General features: G+C 38.2%; 1 protein-coding gene across 2 annotated transcripts; it reads left to right on the top strand.

The window, feature by feature from the left end:
- The first annotated feature begins 3210 nt into the window (after positions 1 to 3210).
- LOC133987992 (microtubule-associated protein RP/EB family member 1-like) lies at positions 3211 to 18159 on the top strand. Of its 2 annotated transcripts, XM_062427502.1 has the most exons (8): positions 3211 to 3401; positions 6780 to 6910; positions 9486 to 9631; positions 13374 to 13575; positions 13668 to 13777; positions 13926 to 14078; positions 14858 to 14896; positions 15717 to 18159. In XM_062427502.1, the coding sequence occupies exons 2-8, from the start codon at positions 6790 to 6792 to the stop codon at positions 15759 to 15761; spliced, it is 816 nt and encodes a 271-aa protein (XP_062283486.1). In that variant the 5' UTR covers positions 3211 to 3401; positions 6780 to 6789; the 3' UTR covers positions 15762 to 18159. The 2 variants fall into 2 exon arrangements, with proteins under 2 accessions (XP_062283486.1, XP_062283487.1); XM_062427503.1 differs by lacking the exon at positions 14858 to 14896.
- Positions 18160 to 18437: the final 278 nt, after the last annotated feature.

Genomic DNA, 18437 nt, shown 5'->3' with positions numbered 1-18437 from the left:
GTGTGTGTGTGTGTGTGTGTGTGTGTGTGTGTGTGTGTGTGTGTGTGTGTGTGTGTGTGTGTGTGCACTGCCACTTTTACAACCCCCCAAAAAAACTGCGATGGACACAAAGCTCCTCAAGAGTTTTTTTAAGTCGTTTTTGGTGCTAAATGATAACGAAGCCATACTGATAATCAATCATCATGTTTTACTTCAGATAAAAACAGTGAATGTTACAAAACGTATGAATGAATCTGTTACCCAAAGATGATCATCTAGTATCCTCAGATTAATCCTCTCCACTAATACTCTTAATTGTTGATTTAAAAAGTAGATTTAGAAAAAAACTTTACTTGGTTAATTCCACTAAATTTTACTATTGAATTTCAATATTATGTCTTTTTTGGTATTTTGGTCATTTTGAACCCAACCTGAGCTATATTTGTATGCCGTGACCAGGATATCAAATGTTTTTATAATTATTTACTGATTCATTGTTTTGTTTTATATATATTTTTTAATGACTGATGATTGTATTGTGAATATGGGTTGTGTACAGTATTTTTGATTTTTATGAAAAGTGACATCATCATCATCTCTGTACTGTAGCTAATGATTAACACATTAAAATAACTGAGAGTAGATCAGTGCTCTGTGTTTAACCTTTTGTTTCTGTATAATTGGGCAAGTGATTAAATGGAAATTGATATTTTTTTGTACTTTGAAGTGTTGACAAGACCAATAAAATAAAGAATAATTTAAACTCATGTCCTGTATCTGACAAAAAAAAGTGGTGGATATTTTACATATTTTACTCACTTTATTTAAATTTGACTACGTTTGGATTACAGTAGTAAATATATTAAATATGTCCCATGCCAGAATCAGTTTTTTCTACAGTGCTTTAAACCATTAAGGCCCTAATAAATTAAGTTATATCTGTAAATATTATTCTAACAGCCATCTAATAAAGTAAAATGAAATTAAAAATCTTAACTTAAAAAAGAAGGAAGAAAGGAAAGAAGGAAGGAATGAAGCAAAGAAAGGAACGAGAAAAGGAAGGAAGAAACAAAGAAAGGAAAGAAGGATGGAAAGAAGGAAGGAAGGAATGAAGAAAGGAAGGAGGGAAGGAAAGAAGGAACGGAGAAAGGAAAAAGAAGGAAAGAATAAAGAAAGGAACAAGGAAAGAAGAAACAAAGAAAGGAAAGAAGGAAGGAAAGAAAGAAGGAAGGAATAAAGAAAGGAAAAAAAGGAAGGAATAAAGAAAGGAACAAAGAAATGAAATAAGGAACGAAGGAAGGAAGGAACGAAGGAAGAAAGGAAAGAAGGAATGAACGAACGAAGCAAAGAAGGAACGAGAAAAGGAATGAAGGAAAGAAGAAACGAAGAAAGGAAAGAAGGAAGGAAAGAAAGAAGGAAGGAAAGAAGGAAGGAAGAAAGGAAAGAAGGGAAAAAAGGAAGGAATAAAGAAAGGAACGAAGAAATGAAATAAGGAAGGAAGGAATGAAGGAACGAAGGAAGAAAGGAAAGAAGGAAGTAAAGAAGGAAGGAAAGAAGGAACGAAGAAAGGAAAGAAGGAAGAAAGGACAGAAGGAAGAAAAGAAAGAAGGAAGGAAAAAAAAAAGGAAAGACATGGTATTTTTTGTTGGGAGTGTGTAGACGGCTCTTATTGCTCCTTATAATGGTATATAACTCTCTGTAATCATTCCTCCCGTTCATACTGACTATTAAAATCCTTCAAATGTGCTTTCAATGTAAAGTGATCGAGGACAAAATCCACAGTGAGTCCACACAGTCATTTAAAAGTAGATGATCAGCTTCTATTGAGCTTCATCGGTCTGAGTTATATATGAATCATATCAAGTCATCTTCATTCAAGGGCCGAATACAGAACAATATGATCTGATGAGGGCCGGATCATTAAAGAGATGGAAGGAAGGAAAGAAGGAAGAAAGGAAGGAAAGAACAAAGAAAGGAAGAAAGGGAAGAAGGAAAGACGGAAGGAACGAAGAAAGGAAAGAAGGAAGGAAGGAATGAAGGAAAGAAGGAACGAGAAAAGGAAAGAAGGAAGGAAGAAACGAAAGAAGGAAGGAACGAAGAAAGAAAAAAGGAAGGAATGAAGAAAGGAAGGAAGGAAAGAAGGAATGAAGAAAGGAAAGAAAGAAGGAATAAATAAATGAAAAAGGAAGGAAGGAAGAAAGGAAAGAAGGAAAGAAAAAAGGAAGGAATAAATAAAGGAAAAAGGAAGGAAGGAAAGAAGGAAGGAATAAAGAAACGAAGTAAGGGACGAAGAAATGAAATAAGGAAGGAAGGACAGAAGGAAGGAAGAAAGGAAAGAAGGAACGAACGACGAAGGAAAGAAGGAACGAAGAAAGGAAAGAAGGAAGGAATAAAGAAAGGAATGAAGGAAGGAACGAAGGAAGGAAGGAACCAAGAAATGAAATAAGGAAGGAAGGACAGAAGGAAGAAAGGAACGAGAAAAGGAAAGAAGAAACGAAGAAAGGGAAGGATGGAAGGAAGGAATGAAGAAAGGAGGGAGGGAAGGAAAGAAGGAACGGAGAAAGGAAAAAGAAGGAAGGAATAAAGAAAGGAAAGAAGGAAAAAAAAGGAAGGAATAAAGAAAGGAACGAAGGAAGGAAGGAACGAAGGAAGAAAGGAAAGAAGGAATGAACGAACGAAGCAAAGAAGGAACGAGAAAAGGAATGAAGGAAAGAAGAAACGAAGAAAGGAAAGAAGGAAGGAAAGAAGGAAGGAATGAAGAAAGGAAGGAAAGAAGGAAGGAAAGAAGGAACGAAGAAAGGAAAGAAGGAAGAAAGGACAGAAGGAAGGAAGGAAGGAAGAAAGAAAGGAAAGAAAGGAAAGAAGTAAGGAACGAAGAAAGGAAAGAAGGAAGAAAGGAAATAAGGAAGAAAGGAAAGAAGGAAGAAAGGACAGAAGGAAGGAAGAAAGAAAGGAAAGAAGTAAGGAATGAAGAAAGGAATGAAGGAAAGAAGAAAGGAAAGAAGGAAGGAAGAAAGAAAGGAAGAAGGAAGGAAGGAAGGAAAGAAGGAAGGAAAAAAGGAAAGAATGAAGGAAGGAAGGAAGGAAGGAAGGAAGGAGAGTGGGCCGACTCGGACCCCTTGGCGGGCTGGTCCTGGCCCGCGGGCCTCATGTTTGACCCCGCTCTCTCGTCTAAGGCGTTACCCCGGCTGCCCTGACGTCATAAGTCCTTTTCCTTCCGCTGCCGGCAGAGTGAACGTGAACTGCCCAACAAGGAAAAAAAGCAGAAGTGGCTGAAACGTCGATAAAAAAACGAGCCACAGATTTATTTTTGAAGGGTGTGTGCTTTTTTATATGACACACAGTTAAAAGCCGAGAGAAAGAAAACAACAACACATCATCTTCAAAGTGCAGGAACTGTGAAAAGCGAAATCCGACACAAGGTGGGTTTTTTTTTTTTTAACCGGCTGTCGGTGCCGTATTTAATTCACCGGCTAATGCTACGATGTTAGCCCAGCGACATGGAGCCATAACCGGGATGAGCCGGTTCTACTCCCCCGATTAAACCCGACCGTTATGGAGCTAAGCTTTTTGGACGTTATGAAGAAACTGCCGTAACTGAGCAACGGGCGGTTTCTAATAGCAACGAGCATGTCGTGTTAACGGTCACAAGCTAACAAGCTAATAGAGGGGGGGTGTTCAGGGCGGGGAAACCTGTCTTAAAGCCCGGATAAACGAGGCTCCAATACCCGGTGGAAAACCCCATAGCTAACATCGGTCGCTAAACGAGCATTATGAAGCTAATAAATGTCCCGCGGTAATCTTTAACCGGTTATTCAGTTCAATATAAATGGTTAGCATTTAAGCTAAGTTGCATACAGTTCAATATGAATGGTTAGCATAGAAGCTAAGCTAAGATGCATATAGTTCAATATGAATGGTTAGCATCGAAGCTAAGCTAAGATGCTAACGGGGGCCTAACCGTTAGCTGTTAACGGCTGTCAGTGGATATATTAATATAAATAGAGACGCTTCAACTATCGAGTTAATTCGTAATTATATCGATTAAAATGGAGATTATTTAATTTCTAGATTAAAAAGACAGGTTAACCTTTTTATTATCTTGTCTTAAACAACATCTAAGGGTCTAAATAATCATTAAAACACGCTTTTCATGCTGTAATTATTCCACCTGTTCACACTGACTGGTTTAAGACGTTAGGGGGGAAAAGGTGCATTTACCCTTTAAATTCATGTTTGAAAAAAAGTGCATCACAGTGTTTCAGAGTCATAAGTAAGGCTGGGTATCATTCAAAAAAAATTATGATATCAGTACCAATCTAAGTACCCTTAAAGTGATACTCATACTAGTTGAGTACTTGTAGATAAAGATTACTTTATTGTCATTGTACAGAACATACGATGAAATTAAGGTGCGCTCAAGACCGGACTCGTATATCAAAATAATAAATACATAGAAATAGTTACAAATAAATAAAATGCATCCATCCATCCCTCATATACTCTCATCTTCACAGCAAACAGACCATACACTCATTCATGCCAGTGTATGCAGTTAAAATGGGATAAAAAGAAAGTGCTCATAGATATTATTGCACACTGTTTTAACAAATTATTACATATTTTGTTGTGATGTGTTCCAGGGGTTTGCTTTCAGTTCAGAGTTCATTATGGTGATGGCTTTGGGATAAAAACTTCATTCAGTACCCATCATGTTAATAGAATCCTCCACATCTTAATGACTTTTTTTCCAACAAAAAAATGCATTTTGAAAGGCATCAAATTATTTAATACAGAAGAAAAATGCTCAAAATTAGCATGTGGGTCACAGCATACATCACACACACTTATAAATCCATGTGTGTGTAATGTGCATAGACGTATACTCTGGCAAATAAGTCATGAAAGTGCAATGAATGTGTGCTTGCATACTATTCAGGAGACACAATGTTCAAAATGCTCCAAAGTCAACAAAACACTAGAATACTAATACAACAGTATAATGAAGTATTATTTGGTTAGTGTCATTATACACTAGGAAGTCAGTCCTCAGCCGTTTCATTTTGAGAAATATTAGCACTTCTCCCTTCTCTGGGGCAAGGCATGCACTTTCCTGGCTGTTTGTGTCCCCAGCAGTGGAGAATAGACTGACTGTGAGCAACTCCATACAAATAGTCATATTTTCTAGCTCTGGGTGCAAGAAGGATCGATTGCAGGTATTGTTTGACGGGAGACTTTTTAATACTACTTGATATCGACATATTTCGGTTGTATTGCGTACCAATACCCAGCCTTACTTATTGGTTTAATCCAGTATTGGCCTTAATGGGCTTGTTTGTTTCAGTCATTTGAAGTCTTTATCTGAACACCAAAAGGGTAAAACATCAACACAGAATCACTTGATATACAATCTGCTCATATGATTGAATACGCTCTCTCTCTCTCTCTCACATGACTGAATGTTTAAAGTGAAGTAGTTCACCAGGACAGATTGTTCTGCGCACCAAGAATACAATACTTGACCACTTCTTTTTTTTATTATTTGTTAAGGGAACTGTTTGTCCTTTAAAGTCCCTTCAGCTATTACATTCATCTGTTGAGGAAATAACTGAGCCTGGCCCGACCTGGAGAAGAGCCATGATAAGGACTGTGGATCAGAGTTTCTACTGTAACCAGAGACTATCATTACACATATGTACTGTTTGTAAGATTATAGTCCACGCATGATGACTTCCTGCTGCTTTCGACCAGTAAAATACAACTGTGGTTCAGCTTGTAGTTTAAATATTGTTTATCACAGTATTGTTTTGGTTGCCAGTATTTTGGGGTGTGACTACAGTCATGTGTTCAGTTTAAAACTATGTGTTGAAGGGTGGGTGCAACACTTTCCCCTGTCAAACCGCCAGAGATGACGCTGTATTAAGTTTCTACATACAAGCAAATCCACAGTGAGATGTAAACTTGGACGCCCCAAAATCAGTGGCTCAGACTTTTGTCCCATGTGTCCATCTGATTTATATAACGATAAATCTAAAAGGATGTTTGTTTTTGTCTTAGTTAAATCATTTAAAGGAACAATTAATCTGATTGTTAACTTCAATGAAATTGTGTGATTCTGTGGCGAATACACATAAAAACAGCGACAATAAACATAAACCAGCAAGCGATGAGACACATAAAATACACTATGGGTAAAAAAAGAGAGTAAAGCCGCTGCATCTGAACTCGTCGCCATCTCGAGGGAGGAATAACTGCTTTTTTTAGGGCTACAATTGACATCTGTATTCATTATAGTTCTTTTTTTTATTATTATTTACATGGTTCATTGATTAGTTTGGTCCAAAAAATGTCAAAACATTTGTAAAAAATATTAATCATAATTTCACAAAGTCTAAGATGTCCTCAAATATCTTGTTTAGTCCCGCCCAACAGTCCATAACCCAAAAATGTTTTCTGTCATAGAGGAGTAAAGAAACCAGAGAAGCTGGAATCAGATCATTTGGAAAAGTATCAATTAAATTCAATGAAAGTAGTTGGTAATTGATTTAGTTTAATTTGCAGTAAATCAACTAATCATTGTAGCTCTGTTTTCTTTGCTTTAAGCAGTCAATGTGATTATAATTCAGACAACTTTTAAAGTAAGAAATGCTCAGTAATGATGACACAGCACATGAAGGATGCAAATGATCTCAAAGCCACCAGTTGTAACCAGTGAGATTACATCATCATGTCATCGTCATCCTCGTTTTATGGCTTCTGATGTAAATGTCTCATCGTCTCCTCCTTTTCTGTGTCGGCAGGTGACCAACGATGGCTGTAAACGTGTACTCAACCTCGGTGACCAGTGACAACTTGAGTCGTCATGACATGCTGGTCTGGATCAACGAGTCTCTACAGATGAACCTCACCAAGATAGAAATGTTGTGTTCAGGTGAGAATTGTGCAGTCGTTTTTCTCAGATGTCTTGTCTGTGTCATCATTAACATCTCCAGGATCAGTGCTGACGCTGGAAGAAGGGTCAAGTGTCGGCACGCCAGATATTTTGCATGACTGTGTGACTGCAGGTCAGACGTCGCTGAAGCTGAACTATTACATCAGTGTGAGAGTTGAACACTGAAACTTCTGTTTTTATTTTATGAGCCAATACATTTTATTCCATCAAAGATAAGCTAGATATCAGTTAACCTTCTACACACAGTGCGGTTATGTTTTACTGTGGTGATAGTTCTGATTTTGAACAGTAAACAGATGAAAGAGATCCAGCTTTGGTACGTCATCTTTAGTGTCTTTATAGTTATAGTTGGCTGACTGTCAGCAAGTTCATACAGTAATGTTTGCCAGACTTTATGATCGATGGCCCATATCTCCACCTTCAGATGCTGCCCCATGACAGGTCAATTGTTATTTAATTTAATTTAAGATTTATTTGGCAGGGTCCACACACATCAATCACCATTTTAGTTCACACTAAGAATTGGAGATATGGACAGAATCAAATATCACAATATTTTTGACAATATTATAGACATGACTATCGGTGCTTTTAACAAAATATTTACGCATTGAGATTTGTGGTAAATAATCATCAGTAATGTGTATATAATGATTGGATGAAGACAGATAATAGAACAGTCTGTTAGGCTCAGAAAATTACATCTTTACTGTAATGCAGCCTTTAAAAGCAGGAAAAGACAACACTTCCATTCCATATCACAATGTTACGATATTCAAAATCTAAGACTGTTTTTATAAAATATCACAATATCGATATAATATCAATTTATTGCCCAGCTGTAGTTCACACCACAATGTTAATGAGAGTTAGTCAAGAGGCAAGTCAACAACTTAACGAAGGATGTAAAAAAAGAAGAGAAAACATTTAAAATAAACATTATGAGCTATAAACCACACATCATTAAAGCATAAAAGTCTTTCTTGGCAGTTGATAAGTTGTCGGAGGCCAGTAGGAAAATGTTGCTCTCTTGCCTGAATCCTATCATCTGCCGTCTTTGAATATCATGTTAATATCCTTTTTGTTTGCTTCACACCTGCCTGCCTGTGCGTGCATGTGTTGCACCGCTGTAGATTTTACTGTCTGGCATTTTGTTTTTTTTAAAGTGTGTAATTTAAAAGGTGTGTCAAAGCAGAGGACGCTGACGCAGCTCACATTAATCCCTCGTGGACAGATTTATATCCAGTCAAAGAGTTACGATTCAAAAAGAAATATTTTGTACCGCTGGGAAAAAAGCAGCACGAACAATGAAAAGATTAAAGAGAGGAACATTAGTTTTACTCTTCAGATAATTGAGAATAATTTCCATCTGCAGCCTTTTTAATGTATGAACACACTGAAAGATGCACCCGAGGCAATTTATTTCAAACTCTAAAAAGTAAGCTGCACTTCATCACAAAACCAAAACCTGACGAGACAAGAACAGAGTTTAACTATCAGTAATAATACAGGAAGCAAATAGATTAAAATTCCTATTATCTGAAATTTAAGTTTAAATGTTCAGATCAGAGTTCCTGCAGATCCTTTAAAAAGTCTTATACGGGATTATCAGAATTTAAGGTCTTAAAAAGTCTTGTTCTTTAATTATAGTTGATCTTACATTTTCGTAAATTGAGATTTCAAATTTAAAATGCATTTTTGCACAATGTAACAGTGGGACACAATCAAACACATTGGCCATTAGCCTAATTAATTTGTGCTTTTACATATATTGTTATATAGTAGAATAGTAAGCTTTATTGTCATTATATATGAGATATGACAAACATGATAACCAGATAAAAACACGACACGCTGGTGCGCAGGTGGTCGAGTGGTTAGAGCGCATGCCTAACGCTGTTCTGTACGCAGCTGACCCTGGTTCGAATCCCGGCCGCAGTCCTTTGCTGCATGTCACACCCCTCTTTCTCCTGTTTCCTGTCTGTCTACTGTTAAATAAAGGCGTGTGTGCCTAAAAATAAAACCCAAAACATGACACGCTAAAAAAGATGACATGGACACAAAAACATCACTGTTAATATTTATTTATATCAAATTGATTTCATGCATAAAGTTTAGCCTGAATGTGAATTCATTTTGTCACAAAGGGTATTACATTTTTTTTCTGTTAAGGTCTTTAAAAGGCATTAAATTAGATTTGAAAAAGTGTGCAGCAGCTCTGAGAGCAGAAAACAAGCTTCAGACAGACAGCCGACTCACAGCTGCTGTTCACCGGCCAACAATATGAAAAACTGGAACTACAGATCCAGCGTGGGAAGAAAGATGTTTTAAAAAATGACCTCAAGCTGTCAGAGACGATTTATGAGTGAATTAACATTTAATTAAAAAAAAAAAGTCTGTCTGTGTCACTTCAAGTCAGATCTATTTATACAAAATGTTTTCTTCTATTTACAGACCCAAAGTTTTACCTGTTTTTTTTTTTTTCTCCCCACATTACCTCGTCAAACTTGTTCTGTAATTTTCTTTCTTTTGTTTTTTTGTTTCTTTTCCTCAGGTGCTGCCTACTGCCAGTTCATGGACATGCTGTTCCCCAACTCTGTGCCTCTGAAGAAAGTCAAATTTGGTGCCAAACTGGAGCACGAGTACATCCACAACTTCAAGCTCCTGCAGGTCTCCTTTAAAAAGATGGGAGTCGACAAAGTGAGTGATCTGAATTTACCACAGTCAGCTACACATTACACGCTGTGACCCACATACGTGCAGAAAGTCTGGACATATATGAAGTTGTTTCTGATAGTAGGAGACTGTTTGTGTGTGTGTTGAGCTGAACTCCTCCTCCTCGACTAAACTCATATGCTTAATGTTATTAAAGACCAGGACAGCGGCGTCATGCTTCAAGCTACAGTGTTAAGAGTCTGTGCAAGTTTGTTTCTGTACAAACTGTCCAAATACAGATTTTTAGATCAATTCAACATTAAGTCAACACTTCTGCTAATCTCTGTGGTGAAGGCTGCATTTCCTTTTGCTGTTTCACAATAATAAGAAAAAACAGCATTTAAAGTGAAGCAGCTGCAGGAAGTGTCTGGCATCCTTACAGCTGTACAGCGACTGTTTTTATAGCTCTGCAAATAAGACAACATGAATAATGTTGCTGGATTATTGAGGATTAGTGAGCCCTCGATTTAGATTACTGGTCAAACCGCCCCCTCTCTTTCCTGTGGTTGAGAAAAAACATCTACTCTCATACTTTTCTGTCACTGCGGTGTTTCCGATACAATGATTTATTTGTGGAGGCCGACCGCAATATCAACACTGACCGCCACATATTGATTTTCTTCTTTTTTTCCCCCTTTCTTTCTTTTTTTTGCTATTTAAAAGGGAAAAATCTTTTCACTCAGTCCCTCCTCGTCTCACTCTCTGTCTCCAACAAACAGATAGAGGGGTAAGTAAATAGATGGGTAAATTGGTAGATGGATGGATGGATAGATGGGTAGGTAGATAAGTGGGTATATAGATGGGAAGGAAGGTGTGTAGATATAGTTTATTGTCTATGGGGGAAATTTGTTTTGGATTTTGCAAAGTTAAATCCATCAACAAATATTGGCACAACAGCAGCACATAAGACAATAAATATAAAAAACTAAATAAAATAAACAGTGCAGAAACACATCAGTCTGTTAAAGTTTGTACTTGGCAGAACGGAGACGTCCATGACATAAAGTCAGTAAACATTGAATTTTCGCCCACTCTTGCTTTAACCTAATTTATTTTAAGTTATTTAATATTCCATCTGATGAAGGAAGAACTGAGTTTTTAAAATAATTCAACTCAAACCTCTGAGCTCTGTATGATAACAGCTCATACTGGACTGTAATGATGCTGCCCAGTATCTTCATCACAGTGTGAACCAGACACATCTACAACCCACTGATTAAATAAAAACTCTGTACACACATTATCATGCACAGGAGGAACAGTTGTTGTTTCTGTGATCACTTCAAGCCGTCTGCACTTTAATATCAATCACATGTGGACTGAGTCTACACAACTATGATAGTTTTATGAATGGAATCCACAGCTGTCAGCAGATGGTGGAAATCATGAATTGATCTTTTTCAAATATGTTTTAGAAATATTTTAAAAAAGTAGGAAGAAATGTAGATCTATAAAAGTTTAGGGTTTTGAACTTGAAACTGCTTAACAACCCTGCTACAAGAACAAGAAGCAACATGTTGTTATAATAATAATAATAATAAACTTCATTTATAGAGCACTTTACAAAATCCAAGTGCTTCATGAGGCAGAAACATATGTTTTAAAAGAGAACAAATAGACAAACCATATTTAAAGGAGATAAACTCAAATGAAATCAGGAAAGTCTCTCTGATAAAAGCTTACAGATTCAGCTGACATGATTCCCTCATGACCTCAGTCTTGACCCCTGATGTCTCTGTTTCTACTTCTGTTTTAACAACCAAGCAGTTTTAAGAGTAACTTCACTATTTGTCTTCCCCGTCATCGTCTCTGAACCAGCTGAGCTGCCTCTGCTGATCTCCTCATGAGTCATTTTGTTTTTTTTGAGCTCTTTGTCAGCTCGTCTGTCGCTCTTCAGGATACAGTTTCCTCTGTAATGTCTTCATCTGTCCGACAGTAACGAGACACCACAACCCTGCTTTTAGTCAGCTTGATATGATCTGTTTGTTCTGATATAACCTTTTAAATTTAGCTGCTATCATATTATTCTTATTGACCATAAAATCTTTTTAATACAAAATAAACACTTTCTGAGTACTTCTTTCAGATGTGGACACTTTATAATCTGTTGTCAAAAGGCCAAGACAGATTAGAAAAGGCGGGACAGACGCTGCTGTGATTCATCATTTGTTTCCCGCTCGCAGCAGCTTGCAGGTCTGTTGACAAAGCGGCTATAATTTATTCATGGAGCCGACTTCCTTTCTGTCGTCCATTTGGTTTATCTCATCGCTTTATGTCTCCGGACGACGTTCATGCACAGATATTAGAGTGTGTAGAAGTAGACGAGGAGAAGGAAGGACGGAGGAATTCGCAGCAGTTCAGGGTCATAATCCCCGGCTTTGTGTCTGCGGAGTGGACTTTGCCCCCATTCATGCTTTGTGAGTGCGTATTGTCTGAGGATGGCAGTTTCCTCCACTGCTGAGTAATTAGGTTTACTGCTGAGCCCTCACTGTTCCTCACAGCGACTCAGGCTCTGACCAGCATAATGTTTAATGTATGTGCCAGTAAAGAAGACCGGACCGGATCTTTACTGAGCATAAATCCTCCTCAGCCCATTAGTGCTGCTCCCTAATAATCGACCCAACATATTTATTATTATACCATCGATAGGAAGAGTCCTCGTCCAAAAAAAAACCCTCAAACATCAATCGGGAGCTCCACTTTGTAAAAATTAGGTCACAAGCTCGTTACGACTGAACCGAGCACTAAACGACAGATACAGGAAGTGGTGAGGCCCGGCCGAGGTGACCAGATGACTTCATCACTCAGTCAGTGACTCCGATAAACAGAAGCACCCAATCTCTTGGCCTCGGTACTTTTCCTGTCGGGAAACTGTTAAAAATGACAGAATCAACCTACAGGACAGAAAACAGTGTTCAGTCTCCTCGCTGGTTGTTCTGATGTGTTCGTTGTCGTTAACAGGTGGCTCGCTTCGTTAGTGCGTTAATAAAATTAATATTTTAAAGGATCATTATTCTCTGATGTGAATATATTTCTGATTTCTTTACTCCGCTGTGATGATGGTCTGAATATCTTTTGGTTTGTGGACATTTGAGGACGTGATCTTGGGCTTTGGGAAACGTTTCTCATAATTTTCTGACATTTTGATCAGTTGTTTGATCCATAAATGATTAATGAAAAATAATCATTAGCAGCAGCTGTAGAGTTGTATGTGGATTTAAAGCACCAAGTTGGCACCAAATGTTTGTTCAGGTTCCTAATCTTGTTCCCAATTCTTTGATTTAATTGTAAACATTTTTATAAAATGTTGATTTGGAAAAAACATTACTTGATTTATTAATTGAGAGAAAATTAACAATTATAATAATTGTAGCAGACAACTCTCGTAAAACAAATGTACTGTTTCCATCTTAGCTGTGAGGATTTATTAATTATTCACAGTGATGAATTTAATATATTTGTTTTCAAAATGGATAAAATAATTATTAGATGCAGCTGTAATGATAATAATAAGCTGTAGACATTGTGTTATACGTCAGCTCATTGTATAAAAAAACAGAAAATTTAAAAAAGTGGTAAAAACTAATGCTTTGGTCTGACAGCAATGTTGAAAATGTTAAATTGATATTGAGCACAGATATTTCTTTTATTTACATTAAATGAACATGAATGTTTACGACACTGGAGCACAGACAGAAACGAACCGACGTCTTTATTCTGCTTTCAGATCATTCCAGTAGACAAACTGGTGAAGGGGAAGTTCCAGGATAACTTTGAGTTCGTCCAGTGGTTTAAGAAATTCTTTGATGCCAACTACGACGGAAAGGACTACGACCCCGTTGAGGCGAGGCAGGGCCAGGATGCTATGCCCCAAACCAACACCGCCACCTCCGCCTTCAACAAACCCCCGAAAAAAGTCCTCAGTCAAAGTGAGAGCGACGAGCAGCGATCCACCGGCTCAAACTCTTCTGTGTCACGTTAGTTTCTTTTTCTAATCACTTCCTGTTACTCGTCCTTTCAGCTCCTCAGAGGCCACCTGTTGCCAAGGTAGCACCCAAGATGGCTCCCGGCACCGCGAGGAAGCCGGGTATGGGAGGAGCCGACGAGGAGAGGGCGGAGCTCCTGAACGAGGTCAGTGCATCATCATGTCAAAAGAAACTTCACCAATAAACACAGTTATTCTTCTAAATGGATTAAACAGCTTTTGCATCATGAAATCAGCTGATTTGTGTCTTCTTGTCACCACGGAGATAAAACGTAACTTTTTTTCCTTCCCCAGATGGAAGTCCTGAAAACCACCATTCAGGACATCGAGAAGGAGAGAGATTTTTATTTTGGTAAGCTGCGGAACATCGAGCTGATTTGTCAGGAGAAGGAAGGCGAGGGCGACCCGACACTGCAGAGGATCGTAGACATCCTCTACGCCACAGACGTGAGTTTAATGACACTGTTTATTCATTGTGATGCCAAACTAGAAATGTAATTAACCAACAACTAATTGATCTTTTAATGATTCTTCTGTGCTGTAGCTCTCCATTGATGTACTAAAACTATAAACTCTTACATACTGTTCATATTCTGACCCGGCTCAAGTATAATTAGTGCCTAATGTGAACCACCCATGTATTTAGTTTTTTGGATTTGACACTATTATAGTTAAAATACACTCACAGTAACACTTTATTATGATCTCATGTTAATTTAGTTATTCTGAAGTGAAGGATGCAACAGCATTTGAATATCAGGCTTCACGATAACCTTTAACTATGTGCAAAAATGTACCAGCTGCACAAAAATAAAATAATTGTTCTATATATTTCCATTTTTTTGGACATTCTGGGCCACTTTATAAAAAGCATAAAATGTAAGACTTAAAAGATGTAATTCATTTGGTTTTTAATTTCTTTCTGAACAGTATGTAAGTGTTAAAAACTCATCACACAGTTGCAGTGGGTGATATGTTCCTACATTACTGTAAACACACACTGTAGTTTATTTTGACTCACGCACACACACACACTCACACACACACTCCGTCCTGCAGCCAGAAATACTCACCAGAGCACCAAATGTAGATTCATCTGCAGCTGATAATAATCCCTGATAGTCACTAATTCCTCCTGTTTTCTAAACACTAGTGATCAGCTGTTTTGATGATTTATTTTTTTTAAATTAACATTTTTATTTCTGGGGGTGTTTTTGTGCTTTCAGCAGGAAACAGCAGACATGAAGCTGAGAGCAACAGACGAAGTTAGAACAATTTTGAATTTTATCTTTTCATTTACTTTCTTTACAAAATCAAATTTTAAATATATTTCCAGTTTTATTCGGTGAACTTTATAAACCTTGGTGTTCGTCGCTCTGCAGCAGATTAAAACACATTTGCTGTTCACAACAACTGCTGCAGCCGCCATGTTGGATTCCTGCAGAGGAATGGCATGCAGCTCGCTGAGGCTCAGAGTCTGCTGTAGACAAACTCTCTGAGATCAGCTGTTAAATACAGCTGACTGCAGCATTTTTTATATTATTATTATTATTATTATTGCTTATTTTACTTCTGGACAAAATGTCTTGAAAGTTATTACATAAGATAAAGATTTAAGAAAATATATGAAATATGATGTTATTCATGTAGCAATCTCACTCCCCTGTTTTCAATTATTTAATGTTTTAAATGTTGAAGTTATATAAATATATTTATACATTTAGTGAGTCTGTCAGACACAAGTACAGGCATCGGTTTATTATTTTTAGTCCTCAACTATCTCAGTGACAAGCTTTATCTCAGACCTGTGTTATGAAGTAAAGCTGAGAGCTGTTTGCTTTTAATGTAGATCAGCTTACTGCAGACTTTCCTATACATACACACTACTAAGGCAGATTAACACACATGCAGGTAGATGGAAATCTGAGTAAAGACAGAGGCAGGTGGTGCAAAGAAACCAGAAAATATTCACATGTGAGAATCCGACATCAGCGGCTGACAGCTAATCCACTACTTGTAAAACTCATGAGTGACATCACAGAGGTGTGTGTGGTCATGTGACGTTGTGTGTGTGTGTGTCTGCAGGAGGGTTTCGTGATACCGGACGCTGAGGAGCAGGAGGAGTTTTAATAATCCGGACTGCGAGCAGCTTCTTCAAAGTCCTGGTCTCACTTCCACACTTCGAGATCCTTCCTCAAGCCAAGAAGCCTGTTTGGTTTTATATCCAACACCAAACCTGATTTCGATTTGTGGTCCAAACCCCCCTGCTCCCTCCCTCCCCCCCACCCCCCCCCACCCCCCCTCCCCTCCCCTCCTGAACCCTCAACACAACCTGCTGGACTTCTTTTTCCTCCTTCTTCTTCTTCTTCTTCTTCTAGCCTTGAACCGCTAAGCAGCACAGCTCCTCCTTTCTTTACCAATGATCTACAAAGCCTCGGTCACTGCCGCCTCTTTTTCCTTTCACACTCAGTCTGCCAGAAATACACCTCCTCATCCTCCCTCATCCTCTTCCTCCCTCCTCCTCCTCTCCCTACCTGTAATCCCTCCCTTTCCCCAAAACCAGATGCTGTCACATGCAGAACATATCTGGTTTTTGTAACGGACTTCAGTGTGAAAAACACGGTGATGTTCTGTGTGTGTGTTTGAGTGAGAGTGTGTGTGTGTGTGTATACTTATGTGTGTGTATGTGTGTGGTTGTACGTGTTTAAAAAGAACAATTTGAAATAAATCAAACATGACGAACCTCCTCTGAAGATCCGACTGTCAGTTCCACCAATCACTTTGTCCCAAACTAACCTCCCACCCTTACCTCCCCCCTTCAGTGCCGCCATTTTGTGCCTCTTGATTGACACACGATGATTCAGCTTCACGACGACGACGACTCCGTTCAGAAAGAAGTGAGACAAACTGTACGTGTGTGTGTCTCCTGCTGGTACATTCCCAGCTACACGGCTTCATTTTTACACCTTTTATGAACCAAAAATCTGACAGTTTTTTTATCTATTGGTCCAAATTTTAGTCACGCCAACTATTAAAGTGTTTAAAATAGTAAAAAAGCGTTCAGTCAGAAGTAGCTGATTAAAACTAAATGAAGTAACAAACAATCTTTGGGCGACACACGTTGAGACTGAAGGGCTCCGGGGGGGCAGAGGGGGGTTCAGTCTGGGACAAGGCGACAGTCGGGTCTTCTCTTGGCCTTTTTTTTATTTTATAATTATTTTTTCATTTTTGCCACCATTTTTTTTCTCTTTTTTTGTAAATGTATGCTACTGTTTTATTATTATTTTCCCCCTTTCTCTTCCTCACCAACTCCATTTCTCTCTTTATGTTTGTCTTGTTTTCTGATAACTTTTCGGGGGCACCTGTCACTCATGCTGTCATACATTTGTTTTCTATGTAGGTTGAGTGTTTGTTTTTTTTTCTTCTCACGCTGACTAAATGATCACTCTGTTTGATTTCACTTGTGTTCAGAAACGTTCTTTTTTGTCCGGTCGTGATAATGAAGAAAAAAGAGAGAGAAGGGTTTTATTGGAGCTCTAAAGTTGGTCACTGGTTTTGTAGCAGATCAGTTTTTGTGTCTTTTGTTCCCTCCTCCACCTTCGTGCTCCCCTCTCAGCCTCGGTGTTCACATGTCATGCCTCCTAAAAACATGCAGTTATTAATTTAAATAACTTTCAGTCAGTGTGAGATGAAGCTTTTCTGCCTTTTTATCAACATGCCAATGTTTAGTAAAAAAAAAGTGCATAAAAAAACAAAAAAAACCTCCCAGAAACAGCATGGACTGCAGGATCAGCAGTGGTTGTTCTGTCTGTTTTGTGCCAGTGGCCATTAATCAGCCCCGTTAGCCAGTCAACACTCAGCAGCCACATAACGAACACTGTGAGCTCAGACTGCGGCTGATCAGCTCGTTAACTTCGGCCACAGTCGAGACCATCCGACACCTGCCCGATCGAGGCCGTGACGAGGCTCCGATCAGACGGATCAATGAATCTTCCATGTTGGATTTCCTGAAGCTGTTCAATCACTGTGGGATCAATAAGTTATCGATAAACTCGCTGCACTGAAGGCATTATTCCTCTCTGGAAGTGCAGGACAGGTGTCTCTTTCCCCCTCTCACCTTGTTTTGTTTGTTTTCTGTGTTTCCACACCCTGATTGACCAATTTTAATACTAATGTTGTATATTGTGGATCTAATTTGAGACCAATGTTTCCACTGTACGATGTAAACAATGTCATTTTTGACATCGATACCTAATTTGAAGCCCACAAACTTAACTCGTGTTGATTTCACTCAAGCAGCATGTTGTTATTGGTATATATACTTTAATCAATGGCCTTATTCATTAAAGAAAAAAACACTTTTCATAACTTTATTTTTACTTTAATGTACATCTCTGCTGTTTTGGGCAAATGTTTGTACTGTTACATTAATATTTTTAATGTGGTCTGAAAATAAACAACGTTGGAGGTATTTTGGACGAAAGCATCAGATGTGTCGGGTCGCGGCCGACTCACCCGTCTTCCTTAAAAAAAAAAAAAAAACTAAAAGAAACACTCTTAAAACAAAACGAAAAAATATGTTTGAATAATATTTCACATTATTTGAGGATTTCTGGTGGATTATTTGTGGTTTTTTTTTATTTTTTTTTAGGTTTAGATGAAAGATGTTTAGATTGTTAGATTAGTGTCACAGCTGCAGGTTGACGGAGTTGTACAGTCCCAAGACTTGCCCCAGACTTATCCTTCGATTGGCGGCTCACACATGCAGATATTTTAACATTTTAAGTGTCGTAGCTGCATGTCGAC

The sequence above is a fragment of the Scomber scombrus genome, chromosome 10 (genome assembly GCF_963691925.1).
Source record: "Scomber scombrus chromosome 10, fScoSco1.1, whole genome shotgun sequence".
NCBI lineage: Eukaryota > Metazoa > Chordata > Actinopteri > Scombriformes > Scombridae > Scomber > Scomber scombrus.
This window is presented reverse-complemented; position numbering and strand designations above follow the sequence as displayed.